General features: G+C 38.6%; 1 protein-coding gene across 9 annotated transcripts in view; it reads left to right on the top strand.

Annotated features, from left to right (window-relative positions):
* Positions 1–19,058, top strand: part of hdac5 (histone deacetylase 5) — a 91,733-nt gene that overhangs the window by 46,446 nt on the left and 26,229 nt on the right. For all 9 annotated transcript variants that reach the window (XM_077212111.1, XM_077212115.1, XM_077212112.1 and 6 more), the window contains 4 exons: positions 14,959–15,242; positions 15,321–15,465; positions 16,865–16,970; positions 17,124–17,257. In XM_077212111.1, the coding sequence (XP_077068226.1) occupies positions 14,959–15,242; positions 15,321–15,465; positions 16,865–16,970; positions 17,124–17,257 (669 nt within the window). The remainder of the gene's footprint in view (positions 1–14,958; positions 15,243–15,320; positions 15,466–16,864; positions 16,971–17,123; positions 17,258–19,058) is intronic.

The raw sequence follows: 19,058 nt of genomic DNA, 5'->3' as shown, positions 1-19,058 counted from the left end.
GTTTTTGACTTTTGTTATTACTCTTTTTTTATGTTTTTAGTATAGAATTTTAATGATCATCATGCAAGTAGTTATAAACCTTATACGTAATCTTCCACGCTCAAAGCAATAGGAATACAAATTGAGCAGTAGCGGTTGGTGCTGTCACGGTGTGGTGCAGGCAGAAGTTGTCGAGGAATCCAAAGTTCCAAAGCAAACTTTTACTTACAATAATAACTCAAACAGGTACGTAGAAGACGGGCAGAAGGTACACACACTTAATACAACGGAGAACGGACCAAGACTGAACAGAAGGGAACTAAATACAAACACAAATAAACATTGATTGACAAGAACACAAGTGAAACAGATGATGATGATGATGATGATTAAACTAAACACAGGTGATAAAGATGAACTGATAATGATGATGACACATGACATGAAGATAGGCAGACAACTCCAATGAAACCTAACTAAACAGAACACACCTGTGACAGGTGCATTTGCTCAAACTGGCGCCATATCCCGATAACATTAGCCCCACTTTGAATATGCTGTCTTCTCTCAGCTTTCCTATAAATAATTAAAAGGCCAACAATTAAAATAAAAAGCACTGTTCTCTCGCTAAAATCAAATATGGCACCATTCAGCAAGCATGACGTGAACAAATCGACATGCATTAGCCGATAAATGCTGTTGACTTCCAGCAGTGTCATTATCCACTTTAATTGACGTCATCGTCCGCATGTCTTATGGATCAAGAGTTATTATGAACTAAAATCATGTGGTGCAGAAGCCCTCTCTTTCCCTTTTTTTACAGCTGTCTTTTTTGGACTTCCACCAAGGAACTGCTAGTTTCTTGTTTTCCCAGGGCGAGGGGAGCCTACCCCTCCTTTAGGCCTGCCAAGGCATCGGAGGTTCCTGGGGCCCATAAATCACACTGGCTATTTGTAACTCTCCCTTACCAGCTTCAAACCCCAAGTTTAAGCTGCCAAGAAGCCCTTCCAAAGGATGTAAATATCACCCAGCTTTCCTGCACCTCTTCTTTTCCTCCAGTTTTAGTCTCAGTGTTGCAAACCATTGGCTGGATCTGACCGACTCCATTTGATTCTCTCTCTCTCTCCTAGTTCTCTTGCGCTCGTTCATCTATGTGCTGTTAACAAGGAGAGGATGCAGAACCTATTTGACAGGGCAGCCTACCGCACGTCGCTGTGTGCTATTTCTGGAAAGCAATATTCATGGTTCTCTCTCTCTCTCTCTCTCTCTCTCTCTCTCTCTCTCTCTCTCTCTCTCTCTCTCTCTCTCTCTGCCTTTCCATCTCTCCCGCTCGTTTCTCTGAAGCGTAGCTGGTGTACCGTTGCTAAAGAAAATAACCATGACGTAAACCGGGCTCTCTGCAAAATAGACTTTAAAACAGGGGGATGGTAGAAAGCACCCAAAAAGCTCAAATAATAAATGGTTCCTCCAGGGAGGCAAGAACTCGTTTCAGTCAAAAAAGCACTAAAATCAATATGAAACCACAAACTATTTATAAAAATGAAGTACATTTAAGGGAAAAGTAATCAGCCCTGTTGGTTCTGAAAACGTCACCCCTTGCACTAAAGTCCAAATTGATTGATTGCAACTTTTTCTTACAGCCATTATTTGCTCATTGCAGTGTGGTTTCCACTGACAGCTTTTATTTGAAGGCAAACCACCATGGGCTCCTAAAAAAATATATATTATTTTTTTTCTTCCTCCCCTCATTCTGTCCTGGGGCCGGATTCACGAAAAGCTTCTTAAGAAAGAGGTTAAGAAAATTCTTGAGATAAATACTGAGAAGTTTGTAAGAATGTTTCTAAGTGCAAATCTTAAACAATTCTTAAGAAGTTCTCAGTTAAAATAGTTATTTTAAAAGAGCCTGTCTCAAGATGCAGCGGTCTTTCCCATTCATTTGCGCTCCATCTTTCTTGCGCTCTTTCAAGAGTGAATGGATCATGTATAGCCTGCGCGTCCACTCTAGTGAACTGTTAATGGTGGATTTGTTTCACTTGTCCACATTTCTGGTACTAGTAATATGTTCATGTCAATTCATTTAAAACCTTACCTTGGGGGATTAAAGACAGGTTTTGGGGTATCCTAACTTTGAAGTTTTATACGATTGTTTTTAAGAACATTCTTTTCAGGAATATGAATACTTCTTAAATGTTTTAAGAACAATCTTCAGAAAAAAGATAAGAACATTTGGTCACACTTTAGATTAGGGTCCACTTCTTACTAACTAACTAACTATAACTTTTGCGTTAATAAACTCCTAATTACTGCTTATTAAAGGTACAATATGTACGATTTTTGTAGTAAAATATCCAAAAACCACTTGCACAGTGTTATGTATTTAGTTCAATTGTGTACTTACATTATCTTAAATGTTTCCAAGAATTTGTAAATTCTGAGAAATTCACAATTTTAAACGGTGCCCGTCACTTGCCGCCTATCAGTGACGTAATATCTGCGTTATCCCTGGTTCCCGCTTGTATTGCCATGGTAACTATGGCAACAGACGTGAACAACTACATAATGTCTAGCGGCACGCTGTTGTTGTTTCGTTCAAACATTATGGACCATAGCAAGCAGACTTTGGGACGAAAGGAGAAATAAAACAAGGATCAATATCAGCGTGGCGTTTTCGAGATGCCGAGAGCTTCGCGACAAACTTTGATTTGACAGAGACGCCGTTCTTGCATGTGCTTTATTAGACAGGTGAGTAAATGTACATAAAATGAATTAATGTTATATAGCTCAACATGATAATGTTAGAATATGATCAGTATGATGTTAATCTAGCTTACTGCTAGTCTCATACAGCCCACAAACTAACACATAGAATAACAATATAACTTTCAACAAACTCAAATGCAGCTTAGTGTGATAGTGTAGACCAAGTGAAACCTCATTCCTTTATATCCATGGGACTTGCGAGAGGCGCTGATATCTGTCTCCCATTAGCAATCGCACCCTCTTCATACCATAGTCATGTTAAAAAGCATGAATTTATTCACGCATCCATAAACATTATTTCCCCATAAACATTATTAGATCCATCGGCATGACGACAAGTTCCATGATTCCACTCTTATTCACTGCATCATCAACCTTTGTTATTGTTTTGAAGAGGTTAACGACCCCTAGCGGTGAAAAACTACACATTACACCTTTAATAGTAAGGTAGTTGTTAAGTTTAGGTATTGGGTAGGATTCAGGGATGTAGAATATGGTCATGCAGAATAAGGCATTAATATGTGCTTTATAAGTACTAATAAACAGGCAATATCCTAGTAATATGCATGCTAAGACACAACTAGTTAATTGTGAGAATTGGAATCTAAACTAAAGAAGTTACCAAATATTCTTAAGAAAAGCTCTTGCGAATACAAAATGTTCTTATCTTTTTTTCTTAGGTTAGAAAATAAGACGACAAATAGCAGAATTTTTAATTTTATTCTTAATGTTTTGTGAATCCGGCTCCTGAATATTGTTGGTTTATAGTACAAATTTATATTGTTCTTGCTGTGGGTGTCTGTACGGTCTCTTGTTTAATATATCACAGGCCTGCACCTTATAAGCCCCTAGTTTTTTTCTGTGCTGGGGAAACACATCCCATGATTCACTGCCGTGTCCCAAAGCTTACCAACAGAGATGCTTCTGCAGAACAGAGGGAAATGCAGGCACATTTATTGATGACTGTCCTTGAGGTCCTACCTCAGCGTCCTTAGCTTCTCTTACTCACTTAGTGTCCTTTTTCTATCTCTCGTGTGTGTGTGTGTGTGTGTGTGTGTGTGTGTGTGTGTGTGTGTGTGTGTGTGTGTGTGTGTGTGTGTGTGTGTGTGTGTGTGTGTGTGTGTGTATATATATATATATGTATATATGTATGTTTGTATGTATATGTATATTTAAACAAAAAAAAAACTATATTATAATTTAAAAATATAAAACAATATATTATAATATAAATTTTTGCTTGGTAATGATTATATATCATTTGTATAAAAAGTTTAGTAAGTATTTTTTTTAAAGAAGATTCTTTGTAACATTCTTACAAACATCTTAGAATTTATCTTAGGAATTTTCTTAACTTATTTCTTAAGAATATTTTCGTGAATCCGGCCCATGAATCCTGATTAAATGTTCAGCAGTTTCCACATAAATATTAAGAAACACAACTGTTTTCAACATTGATATTAATAAGAAATGTTTCTTGAGCAGCAATTTAATTTCTAAAGGATCATGTGACATTGTAGCCTAGAAATCTAAATGCACCCTAGCGGCAGCAAATGAAATTTGCAGCCAGGGTCGTCTAGCAACTCTCCGTTGGGTTGCGAGCTGGAAAAACCAAACTCTAGTCAGGCCAATCACATCGTGTATAGAGTCGGTGGGCGGGCTTAACATAATGACGGCAGAGTTGCGACGGTTCTGCGTGAATTCTCTGCTACTTGAAAACAAAGAAGATGACCGCTGCTGCTGCTGGCAAACAGCGGTCTTTCAAATCGGCTTTGGCCGTGACTCAGGAAGACTTGGAGTCCAGCTTTTCTTTGAGAAAAGTACAAAGAAGGGCACTGAAGTCCATCGCTCTGACTACTTCACGTTCTTCGTTGCTCTGGTTGGTTGTAGCGCTATCCTATTGCGTGCAGAGGAAATTTGAAAGACAACCGGAAATCCCGCCCCTCGGATTGAGCCCTGCCAATGGTGTGTTCCCAGACCCAACATCTTGATGTAGGTCTGGCTTGTCAGGCTAGTGACATTGAAGAATAAAGTCTTTACTATTAAAATAACTGTGGTATGGGGCTCTTTTCGAACTTGCCCTCTTACTTCCATTCAAGGGAAATCTTAATGCGTTAGCATACAAAAGCATTTTGAACAAAGCTATGCTTCCAACTTTGTGGAAACAGTTTGGGGAAGGCCCTTTTCTATTCCAGCATGCAGTGCCCCAATGCACAAAGCAAGGTCCATAAAGACATGGTTGGTTGAGTTTGGTGTGGGAGAACTTGACTATCCCACACAGAGTCTCTATCAAACACCTTTGCGATGAACTGGAACGTAGATTGCGAGTCAGGCCTTCTAGTCCAACATTAGTGCCTGACCTCACAAATGCTCTACTGGTTGAATGGGCAAAAATTCACACAGAAACACTGCAAAATCTTGTGGAAAGCCTTCCCAGAAGAGGGAAGCTGTTATAGCGGCAAAGGGAGGACCAACTCCATATTAATGTCTGTATTTAGAGTGCAATGTCCTTGTTGCTGTAATGGTCAGGTGTCCCAATACTTTTGCGCGCACACACACACACATAATAAATATATATATTTATTATTAATTATTAAATTAAATTAAATTTCTGAGATTTATTTCTTGTCACACAATAATCACATGCAACTTGAATTTGTATTTTTTACGTATCGATATCAGAGCATCCCTACTCTTTTTCTTTCTCTATATGTCTATTCCTCTTTGTCAACGTCTCTCTTTGTCTCTGCACAACAGGGCTTTGGACTAACTGCTAAAATAAAGCTCCCCTGGCTGGAATGAAAGCAGGAAATGGTGTCAGCAAATTGTGTCAGCTGTAAGTTTTTCTTTCAACTGAGCTCTGAAAACAAAAGGAAAGCCCTTCGGGAGAGAGGAGAGGAGAGCGTTAGGTTGTTGCTGCCATGAGGGATATCGTCCCTGAGGATATAGCGGTTAGATGTCAACTTAAACACTGTTTTTCGATGGAAAGTTATCCTTAAACATGTTTCAGTGCTTCAGCAAGATTGTGTAACTCATTGTCAGATTATTTTCTGGTCAGGTGCTGGTTTAGATCACAGCACATCGGCTCACATATATGGATTGTCCTTGCTTGGAGTTCTTGGCTAGAGCTTTTTATGACATTATTGAGAGGCTAACAACATGCTTTTCACGAGGGTCCTCAGGTTTCTGCAAAGAAACTACATGCTGCATTCATCTCAGACGTCTGTAATGCCGATCCGAGATGGGAGGGAGGGAACAGCGAGAGAGAGAAAGAGAGAAGCACAGCCGCCTGGCAATGTAGTGTCCTAAAATAGATTTGCGCACTTTTAAAAGCGCAGCATGCCCCCCATCCCCCCCTCGCTCCCCTCCACTCCCCCCAGAGCATTATTAATCCAGGGCTATTTATAACTGCGCTTTTCGCAGGCAGACTGTGTTCTGTCGCTGCTTGTGTTTAATCTCTTCTGGGAGTGAAGGGGAGAACGGGGACCGGGGAGGATGAGGGGGAGGCGAAGGTGTAGAGGAAAGCGGGAAAGACAAAGGGGAAGGAGTTTGAAGCCAGGAAAGACCCCCTGCTATGGTGGAAATAGGGTAGTTTTTTTCAATACTAACAGTAGACGAGGGAAAAAGCAGCATGGGTTCTTTTTAACATTTCTTTTTTTTTTTTTTAAACCAAAGAGAATTCCATATTGTGATAAACATCGTCCCATGGGCCAACTAGGCCTATTGCAAGCTTGGGTCTCTCTAGATGATTGTCTTCTGTTGTTGTGGAAGTACAGAGCTGTGTATGAAGGTGCAGGAAAGGGATTTGAGGAAATAGGCAATCAAACCTTTTGTCTGCAGAACTTTTCACCTGTACAGCTCCTCCATCACATGAGAAATAGCCAACAAGTCAATATATATATATATGTGTGTGTGTGTGTGTGTGTGTGTGTGTATGTATGTATGTATATATATATATATATATATATCCTCCCCGTCCTCCCCTTCACTCCCAGAACAGATTAAAACATAAGCGCCAACAGAATATATGTATGTATTTATTTATTTATTTATTTATTGTGACTAAAAGAGGTCCAGGGTCATTCCAGCATTAAAGAAAATTATTATTATTAAATAATTTAAAAAAAAAATTAAATTAATGTTCCTGTAGTACATTTAGGTCTTTAGGTTAATATGTTATTTCCACTACTTTCAATGTAGATTTATTGATTATAATGTAAACAATTTACTTTTGACATGTTACACCATTCACGTTCAGTCTATGGCAGTGGTATCCAAATGGCGGACAGCGGTCCGGTTCCATCCGGACCATGGGACAAAATTGCAACATTTTAAAATTTCTACAGATTAAAGTGAGCAACGTGTCAAAACAATGGAGCGGTTCACATCACAAGCGCTCAGGGTTGTTTATATAGGGTCGTAATGATATTTAAGGCACTACATCCTCTAATATTTTAGAGCCAAACACGCTTCATTCAAGCTCTCTCCGTTCCGTGCGCATTGCTTCTCTCTCCCGCTAAAGACGTAAAGCGTCGCATTAAGAGCTGCAGACGATGCGGTCATTTTAACAGTAGCAGAAACACGGTGAGCAGCAAAATAGACACTTTTGCTAAAACACAACAGAAAACGAGAATGGCGTAAATACAGTTATTTTTATCTGTCATACAGATGACTCCAACCATTTAACTAAACCAGGTTTGTGACAAGCTACTGGTGGCGCCTTTAGACATTTTTTTTCCATAAATGTAGCATTATTAAAGTAAATTTCATAATCAAGAATGTTATCATTTGGAAAATTATTTAGAGATGGCAAGGGAAGACAATAAACTTTAAATATGCTAATGATGTGCTAAATGATGAGCATTTTGTTTATTAGATTGTTAGTTTTTGGAGTTTATTACTTTGAGCAAAATATAAAAATGGTCCATACTTTTCTTAAATTATCCATAATTTTCTTCATTGCATCGCAGTATGTTTTCTCAATCTATGTGCCATGCACGTAGGTGTCTGAATGTAAAATAATAATGCTAATAATAGCCTGATAAAACATTTTTAGATTATCTTACCTTTTTATATTAATATAGAGTTTACAGTAATATTTACTTTTTGGGTAAATGTTTGATAAAAATTCTCAGATATCACTGCGTTGGCTCTCGGGGCCCAAGATTTACATCTTGGATGACTATTTTAAATGTTTAGGATACTAGGGCTGTACTAGGGCTGCCCCAATGGAAATGTACTGATCCAGAAAAGTATTGTCCGGACCAAGGAAATATAGAGACCGGACCTCTTGGAACTTTAATTGAATACCCCTGGTCTAGGGTGTTATAATTAAAAAACAATCCTGTGTGCTCTAGACTTATTGTCAGATTCAAAACCGACTGTGCTTGGAATTGTGATTAACAATTGCCTTGCTGCTTTTAAACAAACTAAGCTAACTGCTGCATAAGGGGATCAAGTGTAAATAAACACACACATACAAACACACACACTGGCACCATGCTTTAACGGTAGTGACATGGAGTGAGAGGAAGCTATTTCTAGTCCTTCCACCAGGTGATTAGCATAATCCATGGAGTACGATGTAATCTGACGAAAAGTAAATCTGGCTACTCAAGCATTCTCTGGCCCTGTTCCAGACACTCCATTGATTAGTCATCCTTGGCTTTTTATCCAAATAACATCACCCAGTTTTAATCTGTTCAATTCAATTCAATTCAAATTTATTTGTATAGCGCTTTTCACAATACACATTGTCTCAAAGCAGCTTTACAGAAATTGCATTTCGGAAATGCACATAGAAAAATACAGTTAGTTAATCAAGTATTAATTTATGGCATAACATATCGCCGGCTTTGAGTCGTCTCTTCACAGGCGTCGAGTCGTCTCTTCACAGGCGTTGGGGCATCTGAAGTCTCCGTGAGAGGCTGGATACAAACTGGAGCTGACGAACGCTATTTACCTCGGGACTAGCGTCCCGAGATAACAGCAGAAAGGCAGATGGGAAATAATTAGCATAGCTGATGTTCATAATGTTAATGCATTCGAACTGATTCAGCAGTAGTATCAAAGGTTAAGGATTAAGTGAATGCTTGGTTAAAGAGATGCGTCTTTAATCTAGTTTTAAACTGGGACAGCGAGTCTGAGTCTCGTACAATATCAGGAAGGCTATTCCAGAGTTTAGGAGCTAAATGCGAGAACGCCCTCCCTCCTTTAGTGGACTTAGATATCCTAGGAATGACCAGAAGCCTCGAATTTAGTGATCTTAAAGAGCGCGATCTTTAAGATCTTAAATCTGTCTGTCGTATCTCGTTCCTTTCCCCTTCTCTCTCACTCACCCAACCTCACCAATAGCTTATGCAACACCTCCTTTTATTTTTAATGAGGAGGTACCTCTCTCGCACTCTTCTTTTTCCATCCTGTCAGGTCACAATGCTCTTCCCTAGTTTTTAATACATCGTAAGTGCCTCAGCAGAATTTTTATTTTTATTTTTTGCTTTTTAAGGCCTTTCCCTTGGGACAAGCTCACCACTGTCCTCATTTATACATCACCTGGAAAAACTTTGAACAACATGGAAAGATGTGCATATATAGATGTACATGTAGGTGTGCAAAACGATGTAACATTTTTACAAGATGTAAAATAAGTCTCTGATGAGTGTGTATGTTACGTTTTAGCTGAAAATAGCCCACAGAAAATTTTTGATAATTTTTTGTATAATGTTAAAATTGCCACTTTTTGTGTGTCCCTTTAAATGCAAATGAGCTGGTGCACCCGGCCCCCTTTCAAGAAGAGGGCGGAGCTTCAAGAGCTCATGCTCCAGCATACCGGCAACAACAAAACAAGACAATCTCACGCACTGAAAATAGCAGAAACTGTCAGTAGCGGAGTTTAGCTTTACATGTTCGAGCCGAAGTCTGACAATGATGGAGAGACTCAAGAAGAAGTGACAACATGTAGAATTCAACAGGACGTTTCTGAATGGTTAATTGATGAAATAGTTGATGTGGAGTTAATTATCTTCAAGTCATCGATTAGCATGTTCCGTCATTATAATCTATAAATCGCTTGTACAGGTGCTCATGTGGGAACTGTTATAAAATGCCTACAGAGCCAGTGAATATATGCTGCATGGAGATAAAACTGGTATAGTTTAGTTTAATTACGGTTATAACTTATGTTGTCATCTTGCTTTTATGACATGCTACTGCATTTGTGTTAAGTACTGTATTGTAATAAAGGTGAAAAGATGGATGAGCCAGCTTGAGCAGACTCACAAATGTGTATGATTGAGCATCCTTGACTGAGGCCTATTTGTTTAAACGTGTTCTCTTCAGAACGCATGTAACATTTATTGAGCCGACTATAATCCAGCGTTGAAAAGACTATTTAGCTATTTTTTTGGGGGGAGACATTTCCTTCGAAAATGAAATTTAACCACAATGTCCTCAATGACTCAAATGGCGGGAGTCTATGGAGACTCTTATGTACTTTGATATCCCAAAACATGACACTGGCGCAGACATTGTACATATCCAGCTGCCACAGCGAGGACACAGAAATGGCGGACTCTGTGCTTCACACTCAGGGCTGTGTCTATGCTAATAGGGCAGATCATCACCAGCTGTGGGCATGGCTTGTCCCTACAGTAATGTCATTGTAGGGGGGAATCTGAATCAGCTCGTTTCAAGAGACTGCTTTTGATTTATGGGAATTATAAACAAAAAGTAAGTGGAATTTTACCATTATAGGCTGGTTGTTCTCCCACACTGCACACACATCTTTGTGTTCAAACACCTTATAAAAGTGAATGTTGCATAGGTCCCCTTTAAAAATACTAATAATTCAATAAAATATATTAAGCAAATCTCAAAATGAATATTAATTTTTTCATACTGTACATTGTTTTGATGCCTTAATTCCCTTGTATTGCATTTAAAACATTTTAATTGTATTATTTAGTGTTTTGTTTTTATAATGTATATAAACAAAATAGTATTGAATTTTAATATCAGTCTTTTTTCAGTTGAAAATAATTCTTGGCTTATATAATATATAATTATATTGTCTAGAATTTTAATATAACGATGGATATTAGGTTTTTGTCTGGCTTTACTATAAACATCCTTAACAATGTTACATTTACTCGAGAAGCAGATTTCCATAATACATCTTAAATTAAGTTTATTTTGCCTTTCCCATTTTAAAATAGTTTTATTTTTCAACAAGGGACAATAACTTTATCTTTTTAAGGCCTAATTATATTGTCTTGTACATTTGACAACATGCATGCTTGATTCTGTTTTTATCAGTCTGCTAGTTTGTGTATATGTGTGGGCGCTGCAGTAATCAGTCGAGACTCCACTTTGGTCAGAGCTCTCTGAGGGAAATTGCCTGGAAACCCCCTTAGTCTGCCCAACCTCCTCACTGAGGACTTCCTCGAAGACTCCAGTCCCAGAGTACTTCCCCCTTTTCTATTTTTGTCCTCCGTGCGTTTTTCATTTCTTCCTTTCAACTTAAAAACAGGTCCTTAATGAGTAACTACCAATTTGGAGGCGGGTGATATTTCAAATGGACGAGAAGTTTGAAAAAGGATAGACATTAGCTGTGACGGAATTGCCATTGTCTTTTGTTGGACAGGAAAGTGTTGATAGGAAGGCTGTCTTTAAAGGTCTCTGTACTTGCTAATTATCACCTCAAAGGAGTTTTCCTTAGGGATGTGGGAGTCCTTCACATAGATGTTGTGTTTGGACAGATTACTTATCTGTGGGGCTGCTGCATACACGGTAGACTGTGAACACATGTTAACAAAACATTTAATGGCTGTAACCAAGTTTCAATATTAATAGAGCTTCATTTGAATTCCTTTCTAAATATGTAAAGTCTTAAGGGAAGTTTCACAATCATAGGTACAGTCATATGCGCATTCGTCAGGATAATTTATTTAGCTGGTATTTTACGATTGCTTTTGTACACTCTGGAACTATCAGCAAAAAATGACATGAAATAAATTTGAATTAAAGATACAAAAGGCAGTATTTGATTTTTTGCAGTGAGGAGACCATTACATTTGTTAGACTAATTCACGCACCCTAACTTGAGTCTATTTGAGTGATTCATTTAAATAACTGGCTTATAAGTAGGGATGTGCGCCATGAGTAATTTCATTAACATTTAAATTGAAGTCAAAAGAATTATCCTTTTAAAAATCGCCTAATTGAATTACAAAAAAATCCTTTTGACAGCATCCAAAAAAAAAAAAGCCTAATTCATCTATAGATCAAATAGTGAAAATCTATACTGAATGCCGCTGAAAAATAAGTCATATACATGTGACGTGCCTGCCTTCCATCATGATCATTGATTACTATACATTAAACCAAAGCATTCAATCAACGTTAACCAATGTAGAAATTTATTAGAATAAACTGAATCAATAGGCAGTGCAGGACCAGTAAGTACAAACTCAACAGTCTGTTATGAACAGAATTCCTCAAATAAATGTTAGCCAACAAAAGTCAGCAAGTCAAGTTATTGTTTTTGGGTATTGTTGTCCCTCATAGCAGGTTGTATAACAAGCCTATAAGCAAGCTTACATGTTTTATGCTAGTTTTATGTTGACTAGCAGCAGCAGTATTGTTTAGTTTTTCTGGCTGACTAGTCTCGCACATACCTACTTAGTCATTCTTTTGTGAATCAGACAGTGTTTTCACAGTATGTTTTGAGTATTTCACAGTTTGTTTATGCAGCCCATGAAGACAACACAACAGTCTATCTATAATTTATAGCCTTATTATTGTTTCAAAATTCACTGTCTTTTAACATGGAATTCACCCATAATCTCACTATTTTTGCACAGGCTGCTTCACTAACTAAACTTTTGGGCCATTTGTTGCAGACCACACTGAACTTCACACATGGGAATCATACCTGTTCTTTTCCTGGAAGACTAAGGGTATCTGGGGAAATCTATGCTAAGCTCGTCTGGTCAGAACAGTAGCGGTAGCCCTGGCGACCTCGGCTGGCCATGCTCTGACGTCAATGGCTTGACACAGTCAGTCGGCCTGAGGGCGCGAGGAAAGATATTTTTAGCCCCTGACTGATGAAGGGGGAGTAATCTGATTTTCATGTAAGCCGAACGCTTCCGCCAGGCATCCAGCAAAGAAACCGGATCATTATCATGTTGGTAAACTTTAGCCGATGCTGGGAGGGCAACCCGGCCCACGGTAGAGGCTGAGTGACATGTGAGTTAATGTGTTCTCAGCTGTGAGTGGCCCCCGCGTAGTGGTATCCTACCTCACACTCGAGGTCTCTGCAGATTCAAGGACGCCACAAAGACTCTATAACTTCATACTACTTCATACTGCCTATTTCGATTAAGTGATGTGCCGATTTTCAGCATTAAAAACTTGGTTTATTAGTATACAGCAATGCAAGGATTTAAAGTGCTTTTCATAGTTTGATTGAAAAAGTATGCCAGACATGTCCAGGTGGTGTAGTATTCTGTGAAGTATGCATGCTTTTTCCAAAATTGGTTATTTTTCAGTTATTAAAAAAAATGTATTAAAAACATAATAAATGTGATGATGATGCCGCCCTTGAAGATAATGAATTATTCTATATGCTAACTTGTCTGTCACATTGCATTTACATTTACATTACATGTATGCATTGATTTGTGAGATGCTTTTATACACAGCGGCTAAATTATACATCGAGGGTATATTTTTTTTCAAACCTTAACCCACGGCTTTGTTGCTTGTGCTATTTTCTACTGTATGAGCTACAAGAATGCAATACCAACCATTTCAGTGCAGTTTAGTCTTGGGAATAGAAACTAATACTGTTTTTCTTTTAAAGAAATTAATACTTTGATTCAGCAAGGATGCATTAATCAAAAGTGACAGTAAAGAAATTTATGTTACAATAGGCTTCTTTTTTAAATAAAAGCTGTTCTTTTGAACTTTTTTTTCATCAGAGAATTCCGAAAAAATGCACTCAATATTTGTAAATATTTGCTGTGTATTGTTATGTCTAATATAATTTACAAATTAAATTGCAGCCTATGAGCTTTCCTTACTCATAATCCAACCATAATATGCCTCAGAAAACGAGTTCAATTCTTTTTGTTCCCCAATTCCGTTGAAGTTGAGTAATGTTTGGAGGCTGCTTTGATCTGGTCACCTTTAATTGGTGAGATTTGTTTCCCTGCCTGACTGCCTTTGTAGAGAGCTCAGGCTTTCCCCATGGCAACTCATTAATGCCATCTTACTGCAGTGAAAATAAAGAGTATTTGATGGAGGGGGAAAAAGGTACAACACAAACAAAATCAGGAATGTTGGGTTTTCCGGGGTCTTTTTTTAGTACATCAGTCGTGCAAAAAACTTGCTCAGAAGCTTTGGGAAGCTCAGTATTCTTGGGTAGTGGTACTATTGGAAATAGCAGAAATGGAGAGAAAGTGACTGGTTGGGTTGATTTTTTGGACGAGCCTCAGGCCATCACCTTGGTTTCCCCTCTAGGTTATATAACCACATGCTCTCTTTACCAGTACAGTGCCCTACCTTAAGGAAGGTCTTGGCTGTTATTTTTTTTTTAATGATCTAAAAGGAAGCTGTCGCTCTTTTACATTGAATTTACAATTTTGGACATTTTTCTGTGCTGCCCGTCCCTGATAAAACTGGTCCGAGCTCAGTTGGATAAATTCCCATCGGGCTTGTGATACAAAAGAAGGCAACGTCAACTAGCTTGTCAACATTTGAGCTTGATTACACCTGATTACGGTAACATGGGCAGACACAGACAAATGTCAGCACTGCATTTACAGAAACAGTATACATGAACCACAGAGTACCCCTGGCCTTTGCTTATGCAACTGTGCTCTAAACAAATTGTATGTTTATGTGTCAACATGCTATTTTAAGCGCTACTAGTTGCAGCATAGAGGTTATGGGAACAGGTTTGAACCCAGGCAGAGGTGACCCATTATAAAATACAAATGCAACAGGTGTGCGCGCGTGTGTGTGTGTGTGTGTGTGTGTGTGTGTGTGTGTGTGTGCGTGTGTGTGTGTGCGTGTGTGTGTGTGTGTGTGTGTGTGTGAGTGTGGATGCATGCGTGCGTGCCTGTAAAATGTACGCTTCAGTTGTTAGGTTTAACAGGTTATCCTAATTCTAATGGCAGTTAGATAACACTTTAATTAACTGTATCGCTCTCTTTCCAGCCGTGGATGTGAAGACTTTGTTACCATCTGGGATGCAGAGCCCGGTGGGAAGTGGAGGAGATCAGGGCGGAGGTAGCGGAGGGCCGGTGGACCTGCGTACAGACCCGCGTCTGAGCGCACTGAGCACAGTGGACCCGGCGATGAGAGAAAAACAGCTTCAGCACGAGCTGCTCTTACTCAAACAACAGCAAGAGCTCCAGAAGCAGCTGCTGTTCGCCGAGTTCCAGAAGCAGCACGAGGTTTTGACACGCCAACATGAAGTGCAGCTACAGGAGCATCTTAAGGTATGACCGTTGCTGTCCTCTCGGTACACATCATCTCCTTGAGCTCTGATTCTTGACTCTGATTTTCTTCCTGACCAGCAACAGCAGGAGATCCTTGCAGCAAAGCGTCAACAGGAGCTGGAGCAGAAGAGAAAGTTGGAACAGCAGCGTCACGAAGAGATGGAGAAGCAGAGACTGGAACAACAACTGCTCATGTTACGGAACAAAGAGAAGGGCAAAGAGAGTATGCATCTCTCCATTAATACATCTGTTATGTACAATTGATCTACAGCTAGCAAACTCATTTCATGGCATGTTCACCGCTCATCGTTTTCTGTTATTTATTCTGCTGCTAATTTCCAAAATGGGAATAGTTTAAATGCACTGTTCACCTTTTAGTTCAACGAGTAAACGCCTTGCTGAGCAGTACGTAAGTGATGTTTATCGTTGTTTGCTGTTATAATTATGCATTGTCATGGATATTCTTTAAAATATTTTAGGCACAGCAGGCACAAATTGCTCTATTATTTCTCTTTGGTTGTTTACTATTAAAATAACACAATGGAGTAATAGGATTTATTAAGCCACAAAATTAACATATTGGATCTGTACCAAAACCTTGTGAGCTCCCTACGTAGTATTCTAACAGAGATGGAACCTCTGAGACAGCTAAGACACTGAAGACTGGAGTAGTGATGCTGAAAATTCAGCTTTGACATGAGTAAATTACATTTTAATATACATTAAAATAGAAAACAGTTCTTGTAAATTTCACAATATTACTGTTTTTACTGTATTTTTGTTCAAATAAATACAGCCTTGATGAGCATAAGAGACTCATTGAAAGAAAAAAAAGAAAAAATTCTTACTGACTTCTAATGTTTGACCAGTAATGTATATATACTGCCTGTCTAAAAATTGGCTAATACTTAAGAGTCCATTATTGGATCATTATTGCAGTGATTATTATGTTTCTAGCATGTTATATGTTTGGCAACCGTTCTTCTAACTCTAATTGGTGCAGTGTGTATCTTTACATTCCTTGAACAACCAAATAGGAAGACACACCATGTCAATGCATTGTCAGTGTAAGATCTTGACCAAAGATTGACGCACCTCTTGATGGAAATAAATTTTTACATTTACAAATACAAATACATTGTTTGAACAAATCCCCAACTTTACGTTATTTGTCCTGTGCTGTAACATAAAATCATGCAGGTTGTTAAATAGAGGTGCTCTAAAACGTTTCTGTGATTAGATGTAGAATTTTCACCTAGCGGACAATAAAACGGAATGAGAAAAGCCCATAGATTTTCATTGAAGGAGGAGCACCAACCATATATAGAGACCATGATATCACAAAGACTTCATAGAGTTGTGTTCTTTTGACTTTGGTTTGTTGTCAACCTTCAGAACACGCTAGCAAATGTATAGCATTGCCCTAGCAACTACATAGAACACACTAGCAACCGCATTGCAACACACTGGTATGTTAATGACTTGAAAACCCATGATAATGACTTTTGCAGAGGTGAACGAAACTCACTTAACAAAATAAAATTAAAAAAATGTAAAAAACTGATTCAAAAGCATTCTCCTCCAATCCAACTTCACCTGTGTCCTTTGACTCTTGTTCTTAGGTGCCATTGCCAGTACTGAGGTCAAACTGAAGCTGCAGGAGTTCCTGTTGAGCAAAAAGGAACCTGGCCCCGGTGGACTTAACCATTCCTTCCCCCAGAAGTGCTGGTAAGAGGAATCTTGCTAGTCCATATCACTCGGCCTTATTATGTGCTGGTAAACCCAAATTCAAAGTGCATTTAAAAAATATATATATATTTCATTCATACTCATTTGCATTGTGATGGATGAGTCTTTGTAATGGCTTGTGTTTGTTTTCAGGGGGGCTCACCACGCATCGCTGGAGCAGAGCTCCCCTCCACAGAGCAACACACCGGGCACACCGCCCTCCTACAAACTCCCCCCGCTGTTAGGGTCCTATGAGGGCAAGGATGACTTCCCTCTCCGTAAGACCGGTGAGTAGATGTCTTGTGTTTTGTAAAGGTTTGCATAAATGTTTTGCATAAATGTTGAAATTAACAAAGCTGTAGAAGTGCGGTTCGTTATTAGTTCATGTTAACTGATGAAGTTATTTAATGTTAGCTAATCAAACACTATTGTAAAGTTTTACCAAAAATTATATTTGAACTTTATATTCATGGAAGAATCCTGAAAAAGATGTATCATGGTTTCCACATAGACATTAGGCAACATTGATGATAATAATAATAAATGTTTCTTGAGCAGAAAATCATCATATTAGAATGATTTCTGAAGGATCATGTGACACTGAAGAGTAATGATGCTGAAAATTCAGCTTTACCATCACAGGAATAAATTACATTTTAAAATGTACTGTATTAACATAGAAAACAGTTATTTTAAATTATAATAATATTTCATTCTGTTTGTACAATATTTTTGATCAAATAAATGCAGCCATGGTGAATATTAGAGACTTCATTTAAAAACACAAAATAAATCTTACTGACCTCAAACATTTGAACGGTACTGTACATTTAATGTTTGAAAATCTCCCATCAACTTGCACTGTAAGAATGTAACGACGTCTAATGATGATGTAATACTGGCCCACTTGGTTCAGCTGTTGATGTCAGCTGGGTCACCTTTTCTTTGTCTCCCATTCCTCTGGCTCTCTTCTCCTTTTCTGGATTATTATACCAATAAACACTATGCTTGGCTTGTACTGCCATGCAAACCCTCATATTTCCTCCGGGAAATGCAAATGTAGTTGTTTTTGTTATTTTAATTAATTGTTTCAATGAGTAATAGTTGCGACATTGACACTGCATTATAAAGCATTACTGTGTTTGCATGTAAATGTCAGATGATGATTTTCTTTCTGTGCATGAATGACGCTGTTATGGAGTCAACAGTGTGTTTGTGTGGAGAAGTTTGAGCTCTTTAACACAGTCTAGAGGTATCACAGGAGATGCAAGTGTGTGTGTGTGTGTGTGTGTGTGTGTGTGTGTGTGTGTGTGTGTGTGTGTGTGTGTGTGTGTGTGTGTGTGTGTGTGTGTGGCCTGGTAAACCCTACCTTATGGGGACAAAGTTCAATATCTGAAATCCTTGTTCGTGTGGGGACATTTTTTGGTCCCCATGAGGAAAACAGCTTATAAATCATACTAAGTGATGTTTTTTGAAAATGTAAAAATGCAGAAAGTTTTCTGTCATGGGTAGGTTTAGGGGTAGGGTTAGTGTAAGGGAATAGAATATACAGTTTGTACAGTATAAAAATCATTATGTCTATGGAAAGTCCCCATAAAACATGGAAACACTACGTGTGTGTGTGTGTGTGTGTGTGTGTGTGTGTGTGTGTGTGTGTGTGTGTGTGTGTGTGTGTGTGTGTGTGTGCGTGTGCGCACGCAGGGTTGAAGACTCTTCAGTGAGGAGTCTGCAGGTGTGAGTCATAATGAGTCATCAGAACAGTGGACCAACACATAAACGCAAACCTTCGAGTCTATATTAGTGACGAAATGGATTTCATACTAAAATAATGATATTTATTATACCCTACCTCACAATCTAACCCTCACACAACCTATTGGCATTAATACATTTTAAGCAAAACACAATTTGTCCAGATTTTAAAAGTTCACCAAGGACCAACTCAAATGTCTTGGATGTTGTTTGACTATATTTGTGAGGATGTATTCAAAGTATAACCTGAGTACACACACTCATACCGGTCATCTGCTGTTCACTCTCATAGCTGCCAGCCATACTCCAAAACACCCACACAGATTCAGTGAGTTT

This window comes from Siphateles boraxobius, unplaced genomic scaffold (genome assembly GCF_051911475.1).
Source record: "Siphateles boraxobius isolate OS27281-9 unplaced genomic scaffold, OSU_SipBor_1 66, whole genome shotgun sequence".
NCBI lineage: Eukaryota > Metazoa > Chordata > Actinopteri > Cypriniformes > Leuciscidae > Siphateles > Siphateles boraxobius.
The sequence above is the reverse complement of the archived record's forward strand: the minus strand, read 5'-3'. Positions and strand labels throughout refer to the sequence as shown.